At 39.5% G+C, this 23,537-nt stretch overlaps 1 protein-coding gene across 4 annotated transcripts in view; it reads left to right on the top strand.

Moving 5' to 3' along the window:
• LOC127814284 (uncharacterized) overlaps positions 1-23,537 on the top strand; it is a 159,081-nt gene that overhangs the window by 90,412 nt on the left and 45,132 nt on the right. For 3 of the 4 annotated variants that reach the window (XR_008026325.1, XM_052355700.1, XM_052355702.1), the window contains 4 exons: positions 10,249-10,337; positions 10,430-10,513; positions 23,219-23,293; positions 23,413-23,460. Coding sequence is in view for 3 of the 4 variants with exons in the window: in XM_052355700.1 (XP_052211660.1) it covers positions 10,249-10,337; positions 10,430-10,513; positions 23,219-23,293; positions 23,413-23,460 (296 nt within the window). In the remaining variant the exon portion in view is untranslated. The remainder of the gene's footprint in view (positions 1-10,248; positions 10,338-10,429; positions 10,514-23,218; positions 23,294-23,412; positions 23,461-23,537) is intronic. The other variant, XM_052355701.1, reaches the window with a different exon arrangement.

Below are 23,537 nucleotides of genomic sequence, written 5' to 3'. Positions count from 1 at the left end.
GGTGTGAATCAAGCTGGCTACGTTAATCCGAGAAGACCATCCATTAATCCTATCCCCGTTAATCCTTTAAAGACCAATGATGGATGATAGCAACGATGAAGATGATCTTGGTCGTGTAATAGCTAACCCTGGTGGTAGAGGGGTTAGGAGGAATGCGTAGCAGCACAACCAATGGGGAAACGATAAGTATAAACTAAAGGTTGATATTCCTACTTTTAGTGGAGATCTTGATATTGAGGGGTTCCTAGATTGGATTATTGAGGTTGACCAATTTTTCGAATACATGGAGATCCTAGATGAAAGACAAGTCAAATTAGTGGCTTACAGATTGAAGGGAGGTGCATCTACTTGGTGGCAGCAATTGAGAGATGAGATTGAGGGAAGGTCGACATCCAGTCCAGATATGGAGGCGAATGAAGCAGTTGCTGAGAGGTAGGTTTTTACCTCCTGACTACGAACAATACATGTTTGAAGCCTATCACATATGTGTATAGGGCATGAGAAGTGTGAATGAGTACACCTCTGAGTTTTTGAGATTGTCGTAGAGAAACCAAATTTCAGAAAGTGACAATCAACAAGCAGCTCGTTATTTGAATGGGTTGAAGTTTGCTATTCGTGATAAAATTGGGGTTCAGATGGTTATGAGTGTCCAAGAAGCAAGGAATTTGGCTTTAAAGGCTGAGTTAATGTAGAGTGAGAGGACTCACAATGACAATTATCGCCGGTACAGTGGGAATGACAATAAACCAACAACTTTTGATAAAGGTAAGACGGTTCAAGGAGTGCAACCTTCCAAGTCACCTAATGTAGTCAACCCTAATAAGGCTACAATAGGAGGAAACACTCGAGGTACTATTTCTAACCTTCCAAAATCCGCTAACCCTTATGCAAAGCCTGTTCTTTTTAATTGTTTCAATTGCAATGAGATTGGGCATAGGTCTAGCGATTAATATTGTCGAAAGGGAGAAGGAAGATGTTGAAGAGGAAGTATATTGTGTGCCTAATGGGGAGGATGATGAAGAAGAGTATGAGCATGAAGAGCATACATGTGTAGTGAGGAAATTAATGTTGCCTCAAAAGAATGAAGATAATACTTAGCGGCATAAGCTTTTTTGTACAAGATGTACGGTGAAGGGGAAAATATTTAAACTGATTATTGATAGTGGAAGTCAGGAGAACATAATAGAAAGAGATGTGGTGGAGAAGTTGCAGCTAACTCCTGAAAAACATCCAAACCCTTACACGATTGGATGGATCAAAGAAATTGGTGGCATAGATGTGGATGAATGTTGCAGGGTGCCTTTCTCTATTGGTAATTACTCTGACAAAATTTATTGTGTTATTGTTGATATGGATGCTTGCTATATTTTATTCGGGAGATCTTGGCAATTTGATGTGGATGCTAAGCACTTGGGTAGGAAGAACACATATTACCTTGAAAAATAGGGTGTGCGTTATACTTTATTACCTATAGTAGAAAAGAACCAAACCAAAGCTTCTAAAGTGGAGGGGAGGAATTTATTTACCATTGCACATAAACACTCTGAGTTTGTGAGGGAGTGTAAGGATACTCGAGAGGTTCACCTGTTGATTGTAAAGGGTGAGAGTGTGAGTGAGCTACTGAAAGTGAATCAAATTCCAGTGGAGGTGCAGGGATTGTTGGAGGAATTTCATGGTGTGGTTCCTAAGGAGTTGCCTAATGAGTTACCTATTTTGAGGGATATTTAACACCACATTGATTTAGTTCTTAGTGCTAGTTTGCCTAACCTATCGCACTATAGGACGAGTCCTAGGGAGAATGAGATTTTGTGGGAGCAGGTAGAGGAATTGTTGAGAAAATGTCACATTCAGGCTAGGATGAGTCCATGTGCAGCGTCATCATTATTGACACCAAAAAAAGATGGGAGCTGGAGGATGTGTGTTGACAACAGAGCAATCAACAAGATTACTATTGGGTACAAGTTTCCAATTTCTAGACTCGATGACATGCTTGATCAACTTGATGAGGCTGTGGTTTTTACCAAGATTGATCTCAGAAGTGGTTATCATCAAATCAGAATCCGTCCGAGAGATGAATGGAAGACAACTTTCAAGACGAGAGATGGGTTGTTTGAGTGGTTAGTCATGCCCTTTGGACTAACCAATGCACCAAGCACTTTTATAAGACTAATGAATCAAGTACTACACCATTTCATTGGTAAATTTGTTGTGGTATATTTTGATGATATTTTGATATATAATAAGTCTATTGATGAGCATGTGGGGCATACTCAGGAGGTGTTGAATGTGTTGAGGGAAAATAAACTTTATGCTAATTTGAAGAAGTGTACTTTTATGAGTGAAAGTTTGTTGTTCTTGGATTTTGTTGTGAGCAAAGATGGAATAAAGGTAGATGAGGAGAAAATGAAAGCTATTAGAGAGTGGCCAACCCCTAAAAATGTCAGTGATGTGAGGAGTTTCCATGCGTTAGCAACTTTCTATAGGCAGTTTATTAAACACTTTAATAATATTGTGGCTCCAATTATTGAGTGTTTAAAGAAACGGAAGTTTCATTGGGGTGAAGAACAAGGGCATAGTTTCGCCTTGATAAAAGAGAACTTATGTGCTGCTCCTGTCTTGGCATTGCCAAGTTTTGACAAATTATTTGAGGTTGAGTGTGATGCGAGTGGAGTGGGTATAGGTGTTGTGTTGTCCCAAGAGAAGAGACCAATTGTGTTCTGTTGTGTGAAGCCAAAAGAAAATGGTCTACTTATGATAAGGAGTTTTATGTAGTTGAGAGGGCTCTTGAAACATGGGAACATTACTTGATTGCTAAAGAGTTTGTTCTTTATATAGATCACCAAGCTCTTGAGTAGTGAAAGGTAGTTGAGGAGTACTATGCATGCTATATGGTTTGCTTTTGTTGATAAATTCTCATAAAAAATTGTGCATAAGTCAGGACAGTATAATCGAGTGGCGGATGCTTTGAGTAGACGTGTGGATTTGATCAAAAGTCTTAGAGTTGAGATCGTTGGATTTGAGTGTTCGAAAGATTTATATGCTAATGATGATGATTTCAAGCACGTGTGGGCACAATGCATGTCTCCGCAACCGTTGAGAAACTTTTATGTGCATGATGGGTTTCTCATGAAGGAAAATCAGCTATGTATTCCTTGTACATCCCTTTGTGAGAAAATTATTCGGGATTTACATGGTGGTGGTTTAGCAGGGCATCTTGGCAGAGATAAGACTATTGAAGCTTGTGGAAAAACTGTGTATAGCCATTTTAGGAAGGATTCTATATTAGCTATTTTAGGAAGGATTTTATGATCAATTAGGCTGATTTAGTTGGTTTCTTATTCTATTAGGAGATTCCACAAATTATGGGATCTGATATAGCTTTCTCTTATTGTTAGAAATTTATGTATATATAGCTAACCTTTATGTATCATTGGCTAAGTGAAGAAATACAATTGTTCCTCTATTTTTCACATGGTATCAAAGCAGGTTTTCTAGGATTTGTTGGCCCTAATTGCCTTCATCACCTAGGGTTTTTTACCATTGCCTCTACTGCGATTTCTTTCTGCCCTTACTGGCCTTCATCGCCAGTTCATAAAAAGCCGGGATAGAGAAGTCTGTCACCATCTCTGCCTAGATTGAGAGGTCCACCTTCACCGTCGCGGTCAACGCCTGTGCTACCATCCTCGTTGTCATTGTTCAACACTTCCGACGACTGCCTTCCAGATCGCAGCTACGTCTGCTCGAGTTTTTCGCTGTCGGATCTAGGGCATTCTAATTGCGGAAGTACTGCTATTGCGGCCAGTGATCATTATTGACACTGCCACTAAATCCAGCTCCTTCATGAAATAGCCTTAGTCACATAGGAGGTTAGTTGAGGAAGATGTCAGACGTTGGGGAAACTACACTTGGGACAACAACTACAGCCCAATCGGAAGAGGAAGTCCGGTCTCATCAATCTGGAGAATTGCAGAGTATTCATGTTGCCTACAGGTTAGATGGAAAGAATTATCTTAAGTGGTCTCAACTCATCCAGACTGTGCTGAAAGGAAAGGGAAAAATTGCTCATCTTACTGGTACAGGCCCTAAACCCACAGATCCCAAGTTTGAAGCATGGGATGAAGAGGACTCCATGATCATGGGATGGTTATGGAATTCTATGATACCTGAAATAAGTGATGCATGTATGTTCTTAGCCACTACCAAGGATATATGGGATGCAATGCAGCAAACCTACTCCAAGGCTAGGGATGCAACTCAAGTATATGAAGTCAAGGTGAAAACTATGGCTGCTAAACAAGGTAGCAGAACAGTCACAGAATATGCAAATCTACTGAAAGCCTTGTGGCTGGAATTGGACCACTACCGAGTGATAAAGACCGAGTGTTCTCAAGATGCAGTGGTCTTAAAGAACTTCATTGAACAAGATAGGGTTTTTATGATTTTCTGGTTGGACTCAATCCAGAATTTGACCAAGTAAGGATACAAATCCTTGGAAAACTGGAGGTCCCATGTTTTAATGAAGTTGTAGCTCTAATCCGAGGAGAAGAAAGTAGAAGAGGGGTCATGCTTGAACCACAAACCACTGACAGTTCGACTATGGTGGCTAGTGGTAAAGGATCAGCCATAAACACGGAGAAAGGAACAACCTTTGAAGGAGGATAGAATGGTCAATTAAGAGCCCAAAACCGTGATGGATTGTGGTGCACTTACTGCAAGAAGCCTCAGCATACACGAAAAAGGTGATGGAAACTTCATGGTAAGCCGTCAAGCCGTGAATGGGGACTAAAAGGAGGGGATCAACCTCGGAACAATGGACAAGCTCACATGGCTGCAGTACCACAAGGTGGATTAGCATCATAGGAGCCGAGTAGTCTCAACCAAGAGGAGATTGAGAGGGCGAGATCCCTTATTAGAAGTCTTGAAAAGCCTTCAGGTACTTGTTCTTTGGCATATTCACATGAGTTTCCATTTTCCTTTGGATTAAATGCCTCGAGTGTAGTCTTTACCAACTCTTGGGTTATGGACTCAGGAGCTATCGATCATATGACCCACTCATCCCAATGTTTCTCCACCTATACTCCTTGTCCAAGCAATCAGAAAATAGCCACAACTAATGGCTCCTTAGCCACTATAGCTAGAGTAGGGGATGTCAAAATAAGGCCAGCAGTAACCTTGAGAAATGTCCTACATGTTCCTAAATTGTCCACTAATCTTGTCTCTATACAAAAACTCACCCAAGATTTATGTTGTAATATTGTTTTTCACAGTAGTTATTGTGTATTTCAGGACAAGGATGATTGGACGTGCTAGGGAACGGAATGGCCTCTACTATCTTGAGACACCTAGTCAATTGAACATGACCAAGTTTATCCCATTCCTTCATATCAGAATGTGTTCCCTCTAATAGAGAAAGAATTCAGCTTCTCCATTCCCAATTAGGACATCCATCATTTAGGATTATTGCTCTTATGTTTCCTTCCTTGTTTACCAATTTAGCTGCTGAAAATTTTCATTGTGAGGTGTGTGAATTTGCCAAACACAAACGTGTTCCTTTTCCAATTAGCAATAAAAGAAGTCCCATTCCTTTCTACTTGGTTCACAGTGATATTTGGGATCCATCTACCATTTCTAATGTGTCTGGAGCATGATGGTTTGTTTCTTTCATTGATGAATGTACTCGAGTCACCTGGATTTTTCTGCTCAAACATAAGTCTGATGTTACTGCAGTTCTTCCCAATTTTTGCTCCATGATTCAAACTCAATTTGGGGTTACTATCAAAAGGTTCCGGTTAGATAATGCTAGGGATTATTTCAACCACATTCTTACTCCTTATTTTCAGAAAGAATGAATCATTCACGAATCATCTTGTGTGAATACCCCACAACAAAATGGAGTTGTAGAGAGGAAGAACGGTCACCTCCTTGAAAAAACTCGAGCTCTATTGTTTTAGACCAATATGCCTAAGGTTTTTTGGGGGGAAACAGTTCTTGCAGACACTCATCTCATTAATAGGTTGCGTTCTCGGGTCTTGGGCTTCAAGAGTCCTATGGATGTCCTTTCCACATTTTATCCAACTCTCACCACTACCTCTCACCTTGTTCCTCGTGTTTTTGGGTGTGTGTCCTTTGTCCATGTGCATAGTCCAAACAGGGGAAAATTAGATCCTAGGGCTCTCAAATGTGTCTTTGTGGGCTATTCTTCTACTCATAAAGGGTATAAGGGTTATCACCCTCCATCCAAATGGTTTTATGTCTCGATGGATTTCACATTCAATGAACATGCATCGTATTTCTCCCATCCTTCTCTTTCGGGGGAGAATTCAATTAGGAAAGACAAGGAAAGGTTTTTGCTCGATTTGATTCCTTCTTATTCATCATCTCCCCACCATATGCCTAGGAACTCATCTGACTCTATGCCTAAACAACCTGTTCCTGAACCTATGCCAGAAATACCACATGAACCACAAGAACAACTTGATTTTGCTCCTGGAGATACGAGATTTAGCAAGGTGTTTGTGGGAAAGAAGGCGGTTATTCCTGAACCTATGTAGGTTCAAGAGTCCAACTCAGATTCCTTGAATGAGGTAACAATTTTTGACTCTGTATTACAACTTGAAACTGAAGTTCAGGAGGGTAGTAATGACCAGGACCTTCCAATTGCTATCAGAAAAGGAACCAGAGAGTGTACAAAGCGACCTCTATACCCCCTTGCACACTTCTTATCATTTAAAAACTTCTCACCACATCACCAAGCCTTCCTTGTAAGTCTTAATACTATCACCATTCCTACTACCTTGTCCGAGGCATTGTCTAATGAAAAACGGAAACAAGCTATGAATGTGGAGATGGAGGCATTGGAAAAGAACAAAACTTGGAAACTGGTGAGATTACCAGCAGGAAAGAAACCAGTGGGTTGCAAGTGGGTGTATACGGTGCAATACAAGGCAAATGGGTCAATTGAAAGATACAAGGCACGATTGGTAGCCAAAGGATATACTCAGACTTATGGAATTGATTATCTAGAGACTTTTGTCCCGATCGTGAAAATGAATACTGTTAGGGTATTGCTGTCACTAGCTACTAATTATGGCTGGGAATTGCAACAATTTGATGTCAAGAATGCATTCCTACATGGAGAGCTAGAAAAAGAGATTTATATAGAAGTTCCACTAGCTTATGGGGAGAACTTGGCTGATCATACGGTGTGCAAATTGAAAAAGGCTTTGTACGATCTTAAACAATCACCATGGGTATGGTTTGGAAGATTTGCAGGAGTTATGTTGGCTATGGGATATAAACAAAGCCAAGGAGATCACACACTATTCATTAAACACTCTCCATCAGGGGGAGTTACAGCTCTCATTGTGTATGTTGATGACATAATAGTGACTGGGGATGATAATAGAGAAAAGCATTTGTTAGGTCAATGTTTGGCCAAGGAATTTGAGATCAAAGCATTAGGAAGGTTGAAGTACTTTCTTGGAATTGAAGTTGCACACTCGAGGCAAGGAATCTTTATCTCACAACAGAAGTATGTTACAGATCTTCTCAAGGAAACGGGTAAAACTACATGCAAACCAGCAAGCACTCCCATGGATCCGAATCTTAAGCTTGGGAAAGCAGAGGAGGATGCGGCAGTTAACAAGGAAATGTATTAACAGCTGGTAGGAAGACTCATTTACCTATCTCACACACAGCCATATATAGCATATGCAGTGAGTATAGTTAGTCAATTTATGCACAATCCGAAGACAGTTCATTTGCAAACTATTCACCGGATTCTACAGTACCTTAAGGGGACACTAGGAAAAGGGATTCTGTTCAAAAGAAATGGAGGTTTAGTCCTTGAGGTTTACGCCGATGCTGATTATGCTGGGTCAATTGTTGACATAAGATCAACCTCTGGATATTGCGCTTTCCTTGGAGGAAATCTTGTGACCTGGAGGAGTAAGAAATATAATGTAGTAGCATGGTCTAGTGCTGAGGCTGTATTTCGAGTAATGGCTCAAGGAATATGTGAACTACTTTGGTTGAAGATCATCTTAGAAGACTTGAGAATTAAATGGGATGGACCGATGAGACTTTATTGTGACAATAAGTCTGCAATCAGCATAGCTCACAATCTAGTTCAGCATGATCGAACGAAACATATTGAAGTTGACAGACACTTTATCAAAGAGAAGTTGGAAAGTGGTTTGATTTGCACACCTTACGTTCCTACAAATGGTCAACTAGCAGATGTACTTACCAAAGGGTTGAGTAGCTCAATGTTCGAGAATATTATATCCAAGTTGGGAATGGAGAATACCTATTCACCAGCTTGAGAGGGAGTGTGGAAAAACTGTGTATAGCTAGCTATTTTAGGAAGGATTCTATATTAGCTATTTTAGGAAGGATTTTATGATCAATTAGGCTAATTTAGTTGGTTTCCTATTCTATTAGGAGATTCCACAAATTATGGGATCTGATATAGCTTTCTCTTATTGTTAGAAATTTATGTATATATAGCTAACCTCTATGTATCATTGGCTAAGTGAAGAAATACAATTGTTCCTCTATTTTTCAAAAAGCTGTTATGGGAAGGTATTATTGGCTTAGAGTGAGGAGAGATGTTTTTATTATTGTGGCTTGATGTTATGTATGTCGAACAACTAAGGGGCGATCTTCTACCGCCAGTTTCTACATGCCATTGCATGTACCCAATGCTATTTGGAAAGATTTGTCTATGGACTTCGTGTTGGGTTTATTGCGAACTCAACGAGGTATGGATTCTGTTCTTGTAGTGGTTGACAAGTTTTCGAAGATGGCGCATTTTCTTCCATGTAAGAAGATGGTAGATGCAGTAGCCACAACCAAATTGTTTTTCAGTGTGGTTGTTAAACTACATGAAGTCCCTAAAACCATTACTTTGGATCATGATTCAAGGTTCTTGAGTCACTTCTAGATTACTTTGTGGAAGATGTTTGATTCATCTTTAAATTTTAGCAGCACAACACATCCCTAGACTAATGGATAGACAGAGGTGGTGAATCGTACCTCGGGAAATCTGATTTGCAACGTTTGCAAAAACAAGCCAAAACAATGGGATCTAGTCATAGCTTAAGCAGAGTTTGCCTACAACACCAAAGGTACCAGGTTTTAGTGTTGCAGCTAGTGACTTAATTGAGCAAGTTCAAGAGGATGTCAAACAAAAGTTACACAAAGCTAATGAGAAGTACAAGGCAGTAGCTGACAAGCATAGGAAGAACAAGGTATTTGAGGTTGGAGATTAAGTCATGGTATTCTTGAGGAAGGAAATAATTCCAGTAGGAAAACAAAATAAGCTCAAGCCAAAGAAGAATGGTCTTTACAAGATCACAAAGACGATCAATGGCAATGCGTATCTTGTGGATTTGCCTAATCATATGGGTATTTCCAAAACCTTTAATGTTGTTGATCTCTCTTTGTTTTTCCCTGATGTGGAGTTGTTTTATCCAGATCATAATTCAAGGATCATAATTTAAGGACGAATTCTTCTCAAGTGGAGGTGAATGATGCAATCACTATTTGAAGATGGAGGGCATCGGCCCAAGGGCGTTCCAAACTGGCTCGAAACCGCTTAAGAGTCGGTCCAAACTGGCCCAGTCAAGAACTGGCCCAAACAGGGGCCGAAACTTCATATTTATATTTTTTTAGGATTTTAATTTTACTTCATATTTCAGAGTTTTATTTCTATTAGGATTCTAGTTAGGTTTTATTTGCAATATTACATAGAATGGCCGAACACTATGTATACTTATTAGTTAGGGTTTATAAATAGTTTTTTCCCAATTAAACTTTCTACAAGCCTATTCGATTTTATCAGCAAGACAGATTCGGTTTTGTGCCTACTTGAGAATGAAATTTCATTAATTGAAGCTTGTTTTTTCAAGAGTTTTTTTTGCGTGTTTATTCTCTATACGCGCGCTATACGCTGCGTCACATATCATGTCAAGCGTACAGAAATTTTTTTTTCCTACAATGTTGTACAATATATAATACGTAATCATTCTTGATTAGTGAAGCATTATAGTTTTTAATAAAGTTAAAATAATATTAAAGATTAAAACATACCTTTATCATGTCTGACACATAATAGCATGAAATCACTCAATAGGGCATTGGACTATTGCAAAGGTTAAATAACTAAATTATCAAATCAAACTGTAATAGCTCAATATGACTTATTAGTATTAATTAATTTGATTTGTGGTTTATGTTGTATGACAGCTCTCCGTCCCAATGTAAGTATTCCAGATCAAGTTGATGATAGTTTCTCTCCATGGAAACAATCCTCTGTGCAACATGCTGTATCCCAGGTTAATCTGTTCTTTTGTTACTATTTTTCTTATTTAATGCTGGTGCTTGCCTTTAAAATCATGTTTGCTGACTATTGTAGCCGTAATTGCAGATAGTGGTAACATCATCTTCACCAGTATACAGACCACTGCTTCATGTTTGTGCAGGCTATTTGTCGTCATTTTCTCCATCCCATGTCAGTTACAGTCCCTCCTATATGCAGTTCTATTCATATATGTTTTTCATCTAAAACACACTCTTAGTATGATCTCCTCCCCCACCCACCGGGTACACAACACGTGCACCTTCAGCTTATTCTTCCTAGTTCACAGTATTGACGGACATGAAAACAAAAGAGGGTACTGCATTGATAACTTGTTATATCAGTGGTCATCATATAAAACAATCCATTCCCATTTTCTTTATGGAATGTAACCCTAGTGAGAACAGAAGTGTGGAAGATGTTGTGGCAAGACTTGAAATCAAGTTATTCTTAAAAAGGGAGGGAGGGAGAATTAGAAACTTGATTATGACATTGTTGAGTGGCACCTGTTGGATAAAATGCACAGTACAAAATTAAAAATGGTTTGGATATGTGAGAAGAAGATTTAGTAGGCACACATGTGAGGCGAGTGTATGGAATGGAAGAAGTTTGTAAATAAAAAGGCTAGAGGTGATTCAAGAGCTAGAATTTATGTAGTTGATTCTATCCAATGGGATTAATGGTTGTGATGGTTGATTTAACTAAGCTCTTCTTGTACTAGGATTGCATTGTATAGAATTCCATACAGGAGGCTATAACTTTGTATAAAGATAAAGATTATCATTTAACACTAAAAAATTGTTTAAAATGGTGTATTTAACCCAAAAAGAATCCAAAATGCTGCCCCTTTGATCCAGTAAACCCGAATTAGGTATATTTGATAGAGCTAATTACTTAGTTGGAGAAAGACATTTTGTTAGATCAGAAACCACATTGGTCATTTTATGAACCCATGGAAGAAACCCCAAATGTATGTTCCAAGAAGCTCTCAACCACTTGTTCAAGTTCTAGTTTTGTTGGTAAACAAACTGACCAAAACTATTTTTATGTTCGTACTTGTTAAGATATAATGATTTATATATTAAGCAATATACACTACATCTCTATATCATAGCAACCATATATCTAGTATGATATGTAAAATGTTGAAGGAAGAAAATACGAAATATCTATTGCTCTACTGTCGTGTGGTGATAAGAAGAGATAGGAAAAGTTTTTAAATTAAAGATGGTTGAGAAGATAAAGAAGGGATAAGAAGTTAGTGATAAAGTAGTTTCATAAAGATAGGATTGAACTATCACTTAAGTTTGAATCTTATCTTATCTGTTGTACCATATTTGAATTTGTATTTTGTATTCCTATATTCTAGGAGCAAACTAGGGCCTGCTCATGTATAAATACCTCTATCTAAGTTCAAATACAAGTGTGAAAACAGTTTGTTTTGTTCACCTCCAATTATACCTTCAGTTTACCTATTTCGGGTCTCCTATTTGTTCATAAAATATATGTAAGATATATAGTTCCCTTTGTGGCAGTATAGGTTTATGTATACAGTATGTATGTGTTGTACATTTCATTCAATGAAGTTAGGGAGAAATATTTTTACCCATATACATGGTATCAGAGTCATGATCCTACTTAGCTTAGAAGCAATAACCATGTTAGAAGATGAGTAGCTTTCTGTGTTTCGTAATATTGTGTGTATGGTATAGTGGGTGTATTGTCTAATTTGATTGTATTAGCAGCTGTGTAGTTTATTTCCTTTTCTGTATATATTTCCTAATCTAGTTTAAGAAATTATCTAATTAGGAAACTTCCTAATTAAACTTAGGAAACTGCTTGTACGAATGATAGGCGTGTATATATGTTGTAGCAATTCATTACAATGAATAAGATTGGTTTTTCCCCTTCTTCTTAACATGGTACTAGAGCCTTAGGTTCTACCCTCGAAGTAAGGTCTTCCTTGGTTGTTTGTGGCTGAAACCCTCTTGATCCAATCTTCTTTCAAAATCCTAGAATCATGACTGACTCCATGGAATCCGGTAGCATCACTGAAGCCCCTTTTACGGGCAGTTCCAACAATGGTACGATCACCAATGGAGATTACAAAACATCCAAGCGGCCTATCAGCTGAATGGAAAAAATTATCTGAAGTGGTCCCAACCGATTAGGACATTCTTGAAGGGCAAGGGAAAGTTGAGTCACTTGCTTGAAACTGGGCTTAAAGAGAGTGAACCCACGTATGCTACATGAGATGAAGACGACGCACTAGTAATGTCCTGGCTTTGGAATTCCATGATTCCAAAAATCAGTGACTTGGTGATGTTCCTTACAATAGCTAAAGAGATCTAGGAAGCAGTAAAGATCACATGTTTGAAGGTAAACGATGTTGCATAAATCTATGAGATTAGAACACCAAGGTAACAGCTAAAGCAGGGACTCAGTCTATAATTGAGTATGCCAATTTGTTGCAGACCTTATGGTAATAATTGGATCACTATCAGTGTATCCAAATGAAGTGTAGTGAAGATGTTTCCATTGAAAGGAGGTTCATGGAAAAGGAGAGAACCTATGATTTCCTAGTAGGACTAAATGTAGAGTATCTGAGTATGATGCGGTTAGAGTCCAAATTCCTGGCAAGACTGATTTGTCTTATTTAAATGAGGCAATATCAATTGTGCGTGTGGAGGAAGGCAAAAGAGGGGTGATGTTAGTGATGAGGAACGCCAACTATTGGAGTATCAATCCAATGGTTTAATCGGATTTTCAAAACTTTTTCGACAAATCAATGAAATGGCAATGGAAACATAAATCAAAATCAGTTTACAAGACTCTTTTCGATGTCCATATGCTAACCGAAAACTAAACCATGCAATAGGGGGTTTATTAGGTATACCTTTCAACTCTTAAAGGTCAATGTAAAGGTTGAAATCCTCTGGTAGCAGCAACTCCTTGCTCCAAATAGCTCCCGAACAACTTTTCAATTAGATTGAACCGACTCCCGAAAACACAGGAGGCCTATTCAGTCCACTCTCCAGTGAGATGGTGAATCCCAACACTCTCTCTTTGTGCTAGACAAAGAGAGTAAGAGAGATTAAGTATGGGAATGAAAATGGATTCAAAATGAAAAACCCAAGAACCAAAACTGTCTCACTGTTTTGCTTGGGTTGCTACTATAGCAATGGAGGAATAAGAAGCTGAGGAAGAAGGTCAAAGGGTGTGTTTTCTGAGCTCTGAAATGTAGAGAAGAAAACGAGCCAAAGTCGAGAGAGTTCAATGCAACAGTTGCAATACTCTCATTCTCTTTCATTCTTTAATTTTTGGCTTATATACAAAATGCTCAAAAACCCTAGCCGCCCAATCATCCTCACTAGAGACAAGAGACATGGAAATCGGGTTGGGAGCATGGAGGAGACTAGAAGGACGCACGCCGTCCTCCCTTCATCCGCCCTTGCCACGTGCCCTAACTTTTCCACCTTACTAATCGACAAACGATTGTGCATTCTACCAACAAGATCAACAGAAACTGTACAATTCACAAGGACCTGTCGACAGTTTTGATTGAACTATTGACAGTTTCGAAAGAATTGTAGACCAATTTTGGCCTTTTATACAAACTTCCAAAAATTACATCCAGGCCTCGCCATAAACACTTAATGACACTTTCACCATCTCATGATGAAACCGAGGCCCCCGTTAACTCTTAACGACATGCCCGTCAATTCTTTACAATTGCTCCTTATTAATTTGATCATTGAACTAGATCCGTTAAACTCTTAACGGTTAATGTCATTAACTCTTAATGACAGTTTTAGCCTTAATCATTTAGTCAACCATCACATCCGGATATGCGTGTAACCTTCTAGGTTCACTATTAAGTAGCAATCAGGACTTGTCAAACTCTTTGACGTTGACCAAATATTTTGGTCTACAACAACGATATCTCCATCTCCTCGATGTACCCCGAAAAACCCTGAGTGACAACTAACATTATGTTAGGACGATTCTACCAGTAATGAAGTCTTACTTCAGAATAAAACCTATTTAGGCTTTCGATTCTCGTGTGCTATAATCCCTCTATCAGTTATCATCCCGATCGAGTGAGAGTCATGGATTGATTAAACTCACTAACTCAATGACTATGCCAAAATCTGAGTGATGAGATTGAGGTGACACATCGGAACTTTTTCCGACATTGGAACACTTTCCAATCAAGTGTACCTTGGCCAGGAGTTTCTACAATCAAGACCATCACTAATCGTATAGGATGTTGATGTTCACCTCACGTCAAAGGTCGATGGATCCCATTAGCAATCACCTGCCTCTATATGTCATTACACAGGGACCACACAGTACATCTTTCACTCGAACTAAAGACCAGTAACACAATCGAAGTCTGTGATAGACCATAGATCCTCTCAGCCATGCGATTTATCACGTGCGTCACATTCAGTAAGTGTTCCACTAACACCTACCCACATGTATACTATATCCATCTCATGGATTATGTCATGCGACTCACCATCCTTTATCATTAGCATCTCACACTAATTAAATGTAGTATTCCATGTGTCAGTCCGTACTCGACTAATCGTAGTCCCCTTTTGAGAAGTCTAAGGACTAAGAATTATCATTAAGATATCCTTAATACAAAGGTTCTTAGTCACATATTCTTAACACTTAAGAATAAGACCTTCAACATGAAATCTAGGGACTCATTCATATATAATGATTGGAGAGCTATGAATGAAGATATGACTTTAAAATATGAAAACATATTTTTATTACATATTGCAAGAATTATATCATTAGTCCCATAATAATAAATGTTAGATGCTATCTAAATCTAGTATTAGGGTACCAACACTAACAATTAGAGACTAATCGTATGAATAATTAAGCCTTTTTAACCCTAAAAGGCCTTGATCAGGAGAGACTAACCTGAGAAGATTGGTAGGTTGTGGATTCAATCAAAACCACAAACAAGGATAATTTGTGATGCACATATTGCAAGAAGCCTAGGCATACCATTGAAAAATGCTAGAAGCTTCATGGGAAGCCAGCCAAAAGAGGACAACCAAAAGGACAGTCCTATGTGGCCAGTAGCCAGCAGGTTACAAAAGGGAAAGCTCCAGAACAGGCTGAATCAATGGAGCTAAACCGAGAGGAAATAGAAAAGCTAAGGAACCTACTGGGAACTCTTGAAAAAGGGCCAGGGGCAGGTACTTCTAAGCTTGCCTTCACAGGTATTACTTCTACTTCCCACTTCTCTTAGTTTACATGCTTATGATTTAACTCTTCAAAATACTTGGATTCTTAACTTCGGAGCTATAGACCATATGATCCCTTCCTCACAAATTCTTGTCCTACAAACCATTTCCTAGCACAAAGAAAGTAGTATTGGCCGATGGATCCCTAACAATTGTAGCTGGACAAGGGGACATCCTCACAAACAACAACCTAACCCTAAAGGATGTCTTTCATGTTCCTAAGCTTTTCACCAATCTTGTTTCCATTCAAAAATTAACCCATGATGCTAATTGTCGTGTCATCTTTTATCCTTCCTTTTGTGAATTTTAGGAAAAGGACTTGAGGAAGATGAGTGGGCATGCTAGAGTAAAGAAGGGACTCTATCATCTTGAAGACCTTAATGGACAGATTGCTAAAAGGATTTCCCTTGTATCTTTTGTAGTTAAATTTAGTAAGGATGTACTTTGGCTTCATCACTTTGATCTAGGACATCCATCTTTCAATGTTCTTCAGTTTATGTTTCCCTCTTTGTTTAAGGGATTAGATACTAAGGATTTCCAATGTGATGTTTGTCAATTTGCTAAACATAAAAGGGTTTCATTCCCTCTCAATAATAACATAAGTTCTCTTCCTTTTACTCTAATTCATAGTGATATATAAGGTCCTTCTCTGGTTCCTAATCTCTCAGGAGCTCGGTGGTTTGTGTTGTTTGTAGATGACTGCACATGAGTGGTGTGGTTATATCTATTAAAAGTTAAATCAGAAGTGTGCACCATCTTTCTAAACTTCTATTCTATGATTAAAAATCAGTTTGGGGATGAAATAAAAAGGGCTCGGACAGATAATGCTAAAGACCTCTTCAACCAAACCTAATCCAATTTCTTCTAGACAAAGGGTATAATTCATGAGTTTTCTTGTGTCTATACTCCTTAGCAAAATGTGGTAGTTAAGAGGAAAAATGGCCATTTGCTAGCTATTACAAGAGCCTTGTTGTTCCACAATAATGTTCCGAAGCATTATTGGGGAGAAACTACCTTGACAACAACCTATCTCATTAATAGTTTACCCTCTAAAAGCCTCGACTCCAATAGTCCAATTCAGCTTCTATCTAATTTTTTCCAAACTTCATGCCTTCTAATGTTCTTTGTCCTAGAGTGTTTGGTTGTTTGGATTTTGTTCATAATCACTCACCTAATAGAGGTAAGTTGGATCCTAGAGCCCTTAAATGTATTTTTGTTGGGTACTCCTTGTCACGTTCCTAGGGGTAGATAGGTCCATCCATAATTTTGTTATGCTAAAAGTGGGTGTACCTTAGCCATTACAAGTTGTGCTATGGCAGGGGTACCTTCTAGAAGGACCCCATAACTACCTATATATATGTAAGGGAGCCACACTCCAAGACAATGAATGAGAATATTCTAATTGTCTCATCTCTTTCCTTTCTGTTATTCTCTTTCTCTCTCTCTCTCTCTTTATTCTCTTTCTCTTGCTCTCCTGTCTCTCTCTCCCTTCTCTTTCTCTCTGGTAGACATAGAATTCCTTCCCAGAATTCTGCTACTGCTCTTGTTAGTTCCTTCAATACTAACAATTGGTATTAGAGCTGAAGATCACTGGCTAAAAAGCATGGCGGAAGACACCCATATGAAGCAATTGGAATCGCAATTGGACATCATAGAAGTTGGGTTCAGAAAGAGCCATGAACAAGTTGACAAGAGGTTGGAAATTGTAGAAGTGGGGTGTCAAGCCCTTTAATTAAGGGCTGGGCAATTAACAGAATTCCGAGAAGAATTCCATAAGAAAGATGGAAATCTTCGGAAGAAAGAGAATGAGAAAGGGAAAGAGAAGGGAAAGAGAGAGAGAGAGAAAAAAATTGAGACAAATGAGAGAGAAAAAAGATTTTGATTATTCTCAATGATGCTACAACTCCGATCATTCCCAGGGCTAGGGGGAGAGACCGGAGAGGGAAGAATGAATGGAGATTGTAACAGAAGCCACACTAAGAGGAATTGTGGCAAATTAGACTAACCCCCATGCCTAAGCTGGAGATACCAGTGTTCGAATGGGAGAAACCCAGGTGGTGGGTCAGAAGATGCGAACGCTTCTTCTATCACTATCGAGTGGCAAAGGAGAATAAGGTCAATATGGCGGTTACATATTTGAATGATGTAGCAAACTCCTAGTTCCAAAGTTGGAGTGGATGGAGGAATGAATGGAGGTGGCTAGAATTCATAGAAGAGTTTTGTGCTCATTTTGGAGAGAGTAGTTTAACGGACGTAGTGGAGCAATTCAACAAGTTAAAGCAGGAAGGAACGGTGGAGTAGTATCAGGCCCGATTTGAGGAGTTGAAGTCCATACTCAATCATGCTCATCCAACATTGGATGAGCACTACTTTGTATCTAGCTTCCTTAGTGGATTGAACGATGAGCTCAGATTGATGGTAAAAATGTTGCAATTGACCACGATGAGGCAGGTAGCAAAGAAGGCCCGCTTACACGAGCTATCCTTTGAAGCCTTTGTGAGGAAGCATAAGATCTCCTCAAAAAGAATTGGGATGGGGTTGGCAGAGATCGATGGGAGGGGATACAAGGGCAACAACTCCCATATGAACAGGGGAAGCTACTAACCCCAAGCACCAATTCGTGCTGCCCATAGTGAGATCTCTTACACTAGACAAGAAAATGTAGATGGGATTGTGCTTCAACTGTGGAGAGAAGTACACTCTCAGGGATCAATGTCGAAAGCAATTGATGCAAATGGATGGAAGGATAGGAAGACAAGGAAGAACAAGCGATGGAGGAAGCAAAGGAGATCGAAGTAGGGGGTAATGCAGAAAGAGAGGAGGGTGGACAAATTTCCCCGCATGCCTTGGAAGGCCATCCTTTAGAGACCGTGATCAAAATTAAAGGGGGCTATAGGGAAGAAAAAGCTAATTATGCTCATTGATAGTGGGAGTGCACATACTTTCTTGGATGAGAATACAACCAAGAAACTCTTATGCGTGCTGCAGACCACTATTCCCCTTTCAATAATCGTTGCCAACGACAACAAGATGATCAACCGGTATAAATGTCAGGGGTTTGCATGGAGAATGTAGGGGTACAAGTTCTCAGCAGACCTAAGGATCTTGCAGCTAGGCGGGTGTCAAATTGTGCTCGGAGTTGATTGGATGAGGATAATATGCCCTCTGATATTTGATTTCAACACCCTAGAGGTTACTTTTGAAAAGAGAGGAAGAAGGTTGACATTGACAGGGTGTGTGGAAGAAGGGGAATGTAGGGCCATCTCAGGGAACCACCTAAAGAGATTATTTGAGCAAGAAGAGGGAGCCATAGCTCAACTACATTCAGTGTACGCCATTGAAGTAGATGAGGAGTACATAGAGGATGGCACGACTGGGGCAGAGGACCACCAATGGTTCAAGTTGGAAGCCCTCACCTGTTCCCAGTGTTCAGAAAGGCAGTTGCTTAGGTGTCGCCGAGGCGTTAGGGTCCGCCACAAATTCATGCCAATCGACATCCTTGGTGCCGGCCCCAATTAAGCCCCACTCCCCCTTCGCCTCCGCTACCATTGGCATTGTCTATCCGACTGTCACCGCTAACGATGGAGCTGGATCCGAGCTTCTCAACGTCCATATAAGTGCAGAATAGATCATCCTCCAATCCGATCTCGTCGAAGCTCCCTATCAGGCCATCGAAGGGGTCGGAGATTAGATCCAGGTCGTCAGGTAGGCAGAAGTTCACCTCGGAGTGGGCTCGCTGGTGGTGAGCGACCCTGAAGACGCCAAAGGGGTTCCCAAAGGACGTCGTGGGAAGCTTAGGAATACTTTGGGAGGCAGAATTAGGGTTTGAGTTGGAGGAATCTTACATTTTAACAGCCCCGCCTAGGAGCTCGACTGCCTGGTGCCCAACTAGCGTCTAGCATGTTTTAAAAAACTTTGTTTCCCAAGCGAGGTAACTACTAATGACTCTTTACACTCTTTATTGGTTGAATTTGAGGGCTTATTGTTGGAACCATCTTCCCGCTTCCTAGAGCACGCAATCCACCTTAAATCTAACACAAAACCCATAATTGTCCGCTCGTACCGATACTCTCCTTCTAAAAAGGCAGAGATTGAACGCTTAGTTAAGGAGATACTCTCCAAAAACATAATCCAACCCAGCCAAAGCCCCTTTGCATCCCATGTTCTTCTTGTTAAGAAGAAAGATGGAAGCTGGAGGTTTTGTGTTGACTATAGACAACTAAATTCCCACATTATTAAAAACAAATTCCCATCCCAATTATAAATGACCTATCAAACGAATTAGTAGGGGCAACTACCTTCTCAAAGATTGATCTTAGATCTGGTTACCACCAGATCCAAATTAGTTGTCCAGACATACCCAAGACAACCTTTTGCACCCATCAAGGATTGTATGAATTCCTATTTATGCCCTTTGGCCTAACTAATCCACCTGCCACCTTCCAAGCACTTATGAACCAAGTTGCTTGGATTGGATTACACCATCCAATATAGGAAGGGTAAGGAAAATACAATGGCTGATGCACTGTTGAGAAGGGAAGAAATGGGGGGAGTGCCAAGCAATTTCAGTGGTGGTTCTAGATTGGATCAACGAAGTGTCGAATAGTTATGAGCAAACATTGTGGACCTGAGACCTTATGACCCGGTTAGCAGCTGGACCACGGGAGCATAAGGGGCACACATTGAAGGCAGGGTTATTGAGATACAAGGGAAGGTTGGTAATTGGGGTTGACACTCAGCTCAAGAAAAGAATACTACAAGCCTTGCACGCCTTACCCATTGGGGGACACTCGGGTTTGAATGTCACTTACAAGGTTAGGCAGCTATTTTATTGGCCAAAGATGAAAAAAGAGATGACCGCATTTGTGTTAGTGCGCCCTATTTTCCAAAAATGCAAGCATGAGCAAGTCCCCTACCTAACTTGCTTCAACCCCTAGAGATCCCCGAACAGGCATGGCAATAGATCTCCATGGACTTTGTGGAGGGGTTCCCAAGGTCTGAAGGGAAGAACACTATCATGGTAGTGGTGGATAGGTTGACTAAATTCAATTATTTCCTAAGCCTAGCCCACCCTTTTACAGCCCCTGAGGTGGCTAGGTTGTTGTTGGACTTAGTGTGAAAGTGCATGGACTACTAGTGTCCATCACTTCAGATAGGGATAAGGCGTTCGCCAGCAATTTTTGGAGGGAATTGTTCAAGCAGTTGGGGATTGGCTTACAAATGTCCATCGCATATCACCCTGAAACAGATGGGCAAACCAAACGAGTGAACCTATGTCTAGAGGCCTATCTAAGGTGCATATGTTTCTCCAAACCTAAGAGTTGGAATCAGTGGTTACCACTTGCTTAGTGGTGCTACAATTCTTACTACTATAGTTCTCTTAAAAGGTCCCCTTTTGAGGCACTCTTTGGCTACAAACCCCCATTGATACCTACAACATTGTACTATTCCAATGTGGAGCTAGCAGTAGGCCAATATTTAAGGTAGAGGCAAGAAGCCCTACAGGCAATAAGAAAGGAATTGATAGTGGCACAGAATAGGATGAAACAAATGGTAGATTGAAAAAGAAGTGAAAGGAGTTTTGAAGAAAGGGATATGGTGTACCGAAAGGTAAGGAGATTCCAATAGCAACTATTTGCTAGACAACCCTCATCTAAACTAGGCCCCAAGTATTTTGGGCCTTTCCAAGTGATAGTCGAGGTGGGGAAGGTTGCTTATAGGCTGCAACTATGAGAAGGAGTTGGAATCTATCTGGTCTTCCATGTGTCCCTACTCAAGAAGTAGGTATGGCCCCATGATCTAGTCAATTCAGACCTGCCTACCCACGAGCTTGGTTTGTGGTGTTCAAAAATCTGGTTGTGGCCTTAAATGATCTCCTTGAGCTTGGTTTGAAAGATTTAGTTCAATGGTCATGGAGTTTAGGTTAACTCAGAGTGGAGTTGATCATTTAGTTTTTTATCCCTCCAAATCTAGTTGCCACATTCTCCTGGTTGTGTATGTGGGTGATATTGTACTGTTGATGATGAGTTCAACATCATTGAGTTGAAAACACATCAACAAAACTTTCAAACCAAGGATTTGGATCACCTAAGATATTTTTTGGGCATTGAAGTGGCATGATTAATGACTGATATCTATATCTCTCAGAGGGAACATGCATTGGATATGATTAAATAAATAGGGATGCTAGGATGCAAACCATTTGATACTCTTATGGATCCAAATATCTAGTTGTTACTAGGATAAGGGGAGCTTATTTCTCACCCTGGGCACTACCACTGGTTAGTCGATAAACTTAACTACCTTACAATCACCATTCCTAATATTTCATTTGTTGTCAGTGTGGCGAGTCAGTTTTTGGATTCTCCTTTGATAGTCACTAGAACGTAGTGATCTGAATCCTTTGGTATACTAAAGGTGCCTCTAGTCATGATATATTTTTTAGGATCATGGGCATAGTCAAATTGTGGGATACAAAAATGCTGATTGGACAGGTCTCCTAGTGTGGCAAGCGGTTCACATCTAGATACTGTATATTTGTTGGTGGCAGCCTAGTCTCTTGGAAAAGTAAGAAACAAAGCATTGTTGCTAGATCTAGTATTGAGGTTGCTGAATATAGGGTTGTGGCCCTAGGAACGCGTGAGTTGATATGGTTGAAACAACTTGTCAAGGAGTTGGGAATAATTCAAGGGAAGTTTATGCAGTTAATTTGTGACAATTAAGTTGCAATGCATATTGTTTCTAACCACGTGTTCCATGAGAGAACCAAACATTGAGTTTTCATGACCACATAGCCAATCTATTTATTAGTCTCTCAGAGGTCCTCATGTGAGCTACATATGCACCAAGCTAGGCATGTTAACAATTAATTCTCCAACTTGAGGGGGAGTTTTAAGATATTATGATTTATATATTAGGCAATTGTATATACACTATCCCTATATTACAATAACCATATATCTAGTATGATATGTAGAATATATGTAAGATTATAGTTTCCTTTGTGGTAGTATAGGTTCATGTATATAAGTGCTGTACATATTATTCAATGAAGTTCAGCAGAAATATTTTTACCCTTGTACACTATGATTTGAATCTCCAGTTTGAATTGTGAAGCAAGCTGTTCAAAACTATTTTTATTTTTTGAATCTCCGTCAAATCTACTGTTATTATCGCACTTTTCCATTCTTTCTCAAGACTATTCTTGTTTTACAAACTAAACCAGCAGACATGATCTCAGTGGTTTTTTTTTCTTTTTTTCTAAGGGCATGTTTATGGTTGTCTAAAAAGAAAATTTTCTATGATGGACTCTAAAAGGAAAACACCTAATTTCCATCTCCCTAAATTAATGTGTTGAAGTTTCTCATCTTAAATTTGGATTTGTAGTCTTTCCATTGTATCAAATAGTGGAGATATTCACATTGGATTGTTCTAAGCATAGAATTGGGAACCCAATGACAGTGACTGGCATAGAATTATAAAACCTCACATTTCATTTCAGAAATTCAAATTATACTGTCATCTAATACATTCAAAATATTGGTTGGCCTGCTTGGAAACAAAAGATTTGATCTCAGCTTCTCCACAGGCTAAAGCTGCTTGTGTTCTCATTGATCTTTGCTCTGGTGTGCTTGCCCCATGGATAGCTCAAGTGATTGCGAAGGTTGCGTCCGTTATCAAGTCATTAGTAATATACTGTATAGCATGATTGGACATAGTTCCATCTGTAAGTTCATTAATTTTGGAATGCTATCCTCAGTTTTTCGGCTAACTTTAATACAGGTGGATTTAACCCTGGAGCTTCTGGAGGACCTTTTAGGTGTAATCCAGGTATGTGAACAGTCTTTCCTGCATTTTATTGCTTTATTCTCACTCAAAATGTAATCTGAATTCATGATTTTTATATT

This window comes from Diospyros lotus, chromosome 12 (assembly GCF_014633365.1).
Source record: "Diospyros lotus cultivar Yz01 chromosome 12, ASM1463336v1, whole genome shotgun sequence".
NCBI lineage: Eukaryota > Viridiplantae > Streptophyta > Magnoliopsida > Ericales > Ebenaceae > Diospyros > Diospyros lotus.
This window is presented reverse-complemented; position numbering and strand designations above follow the sequence as displayed.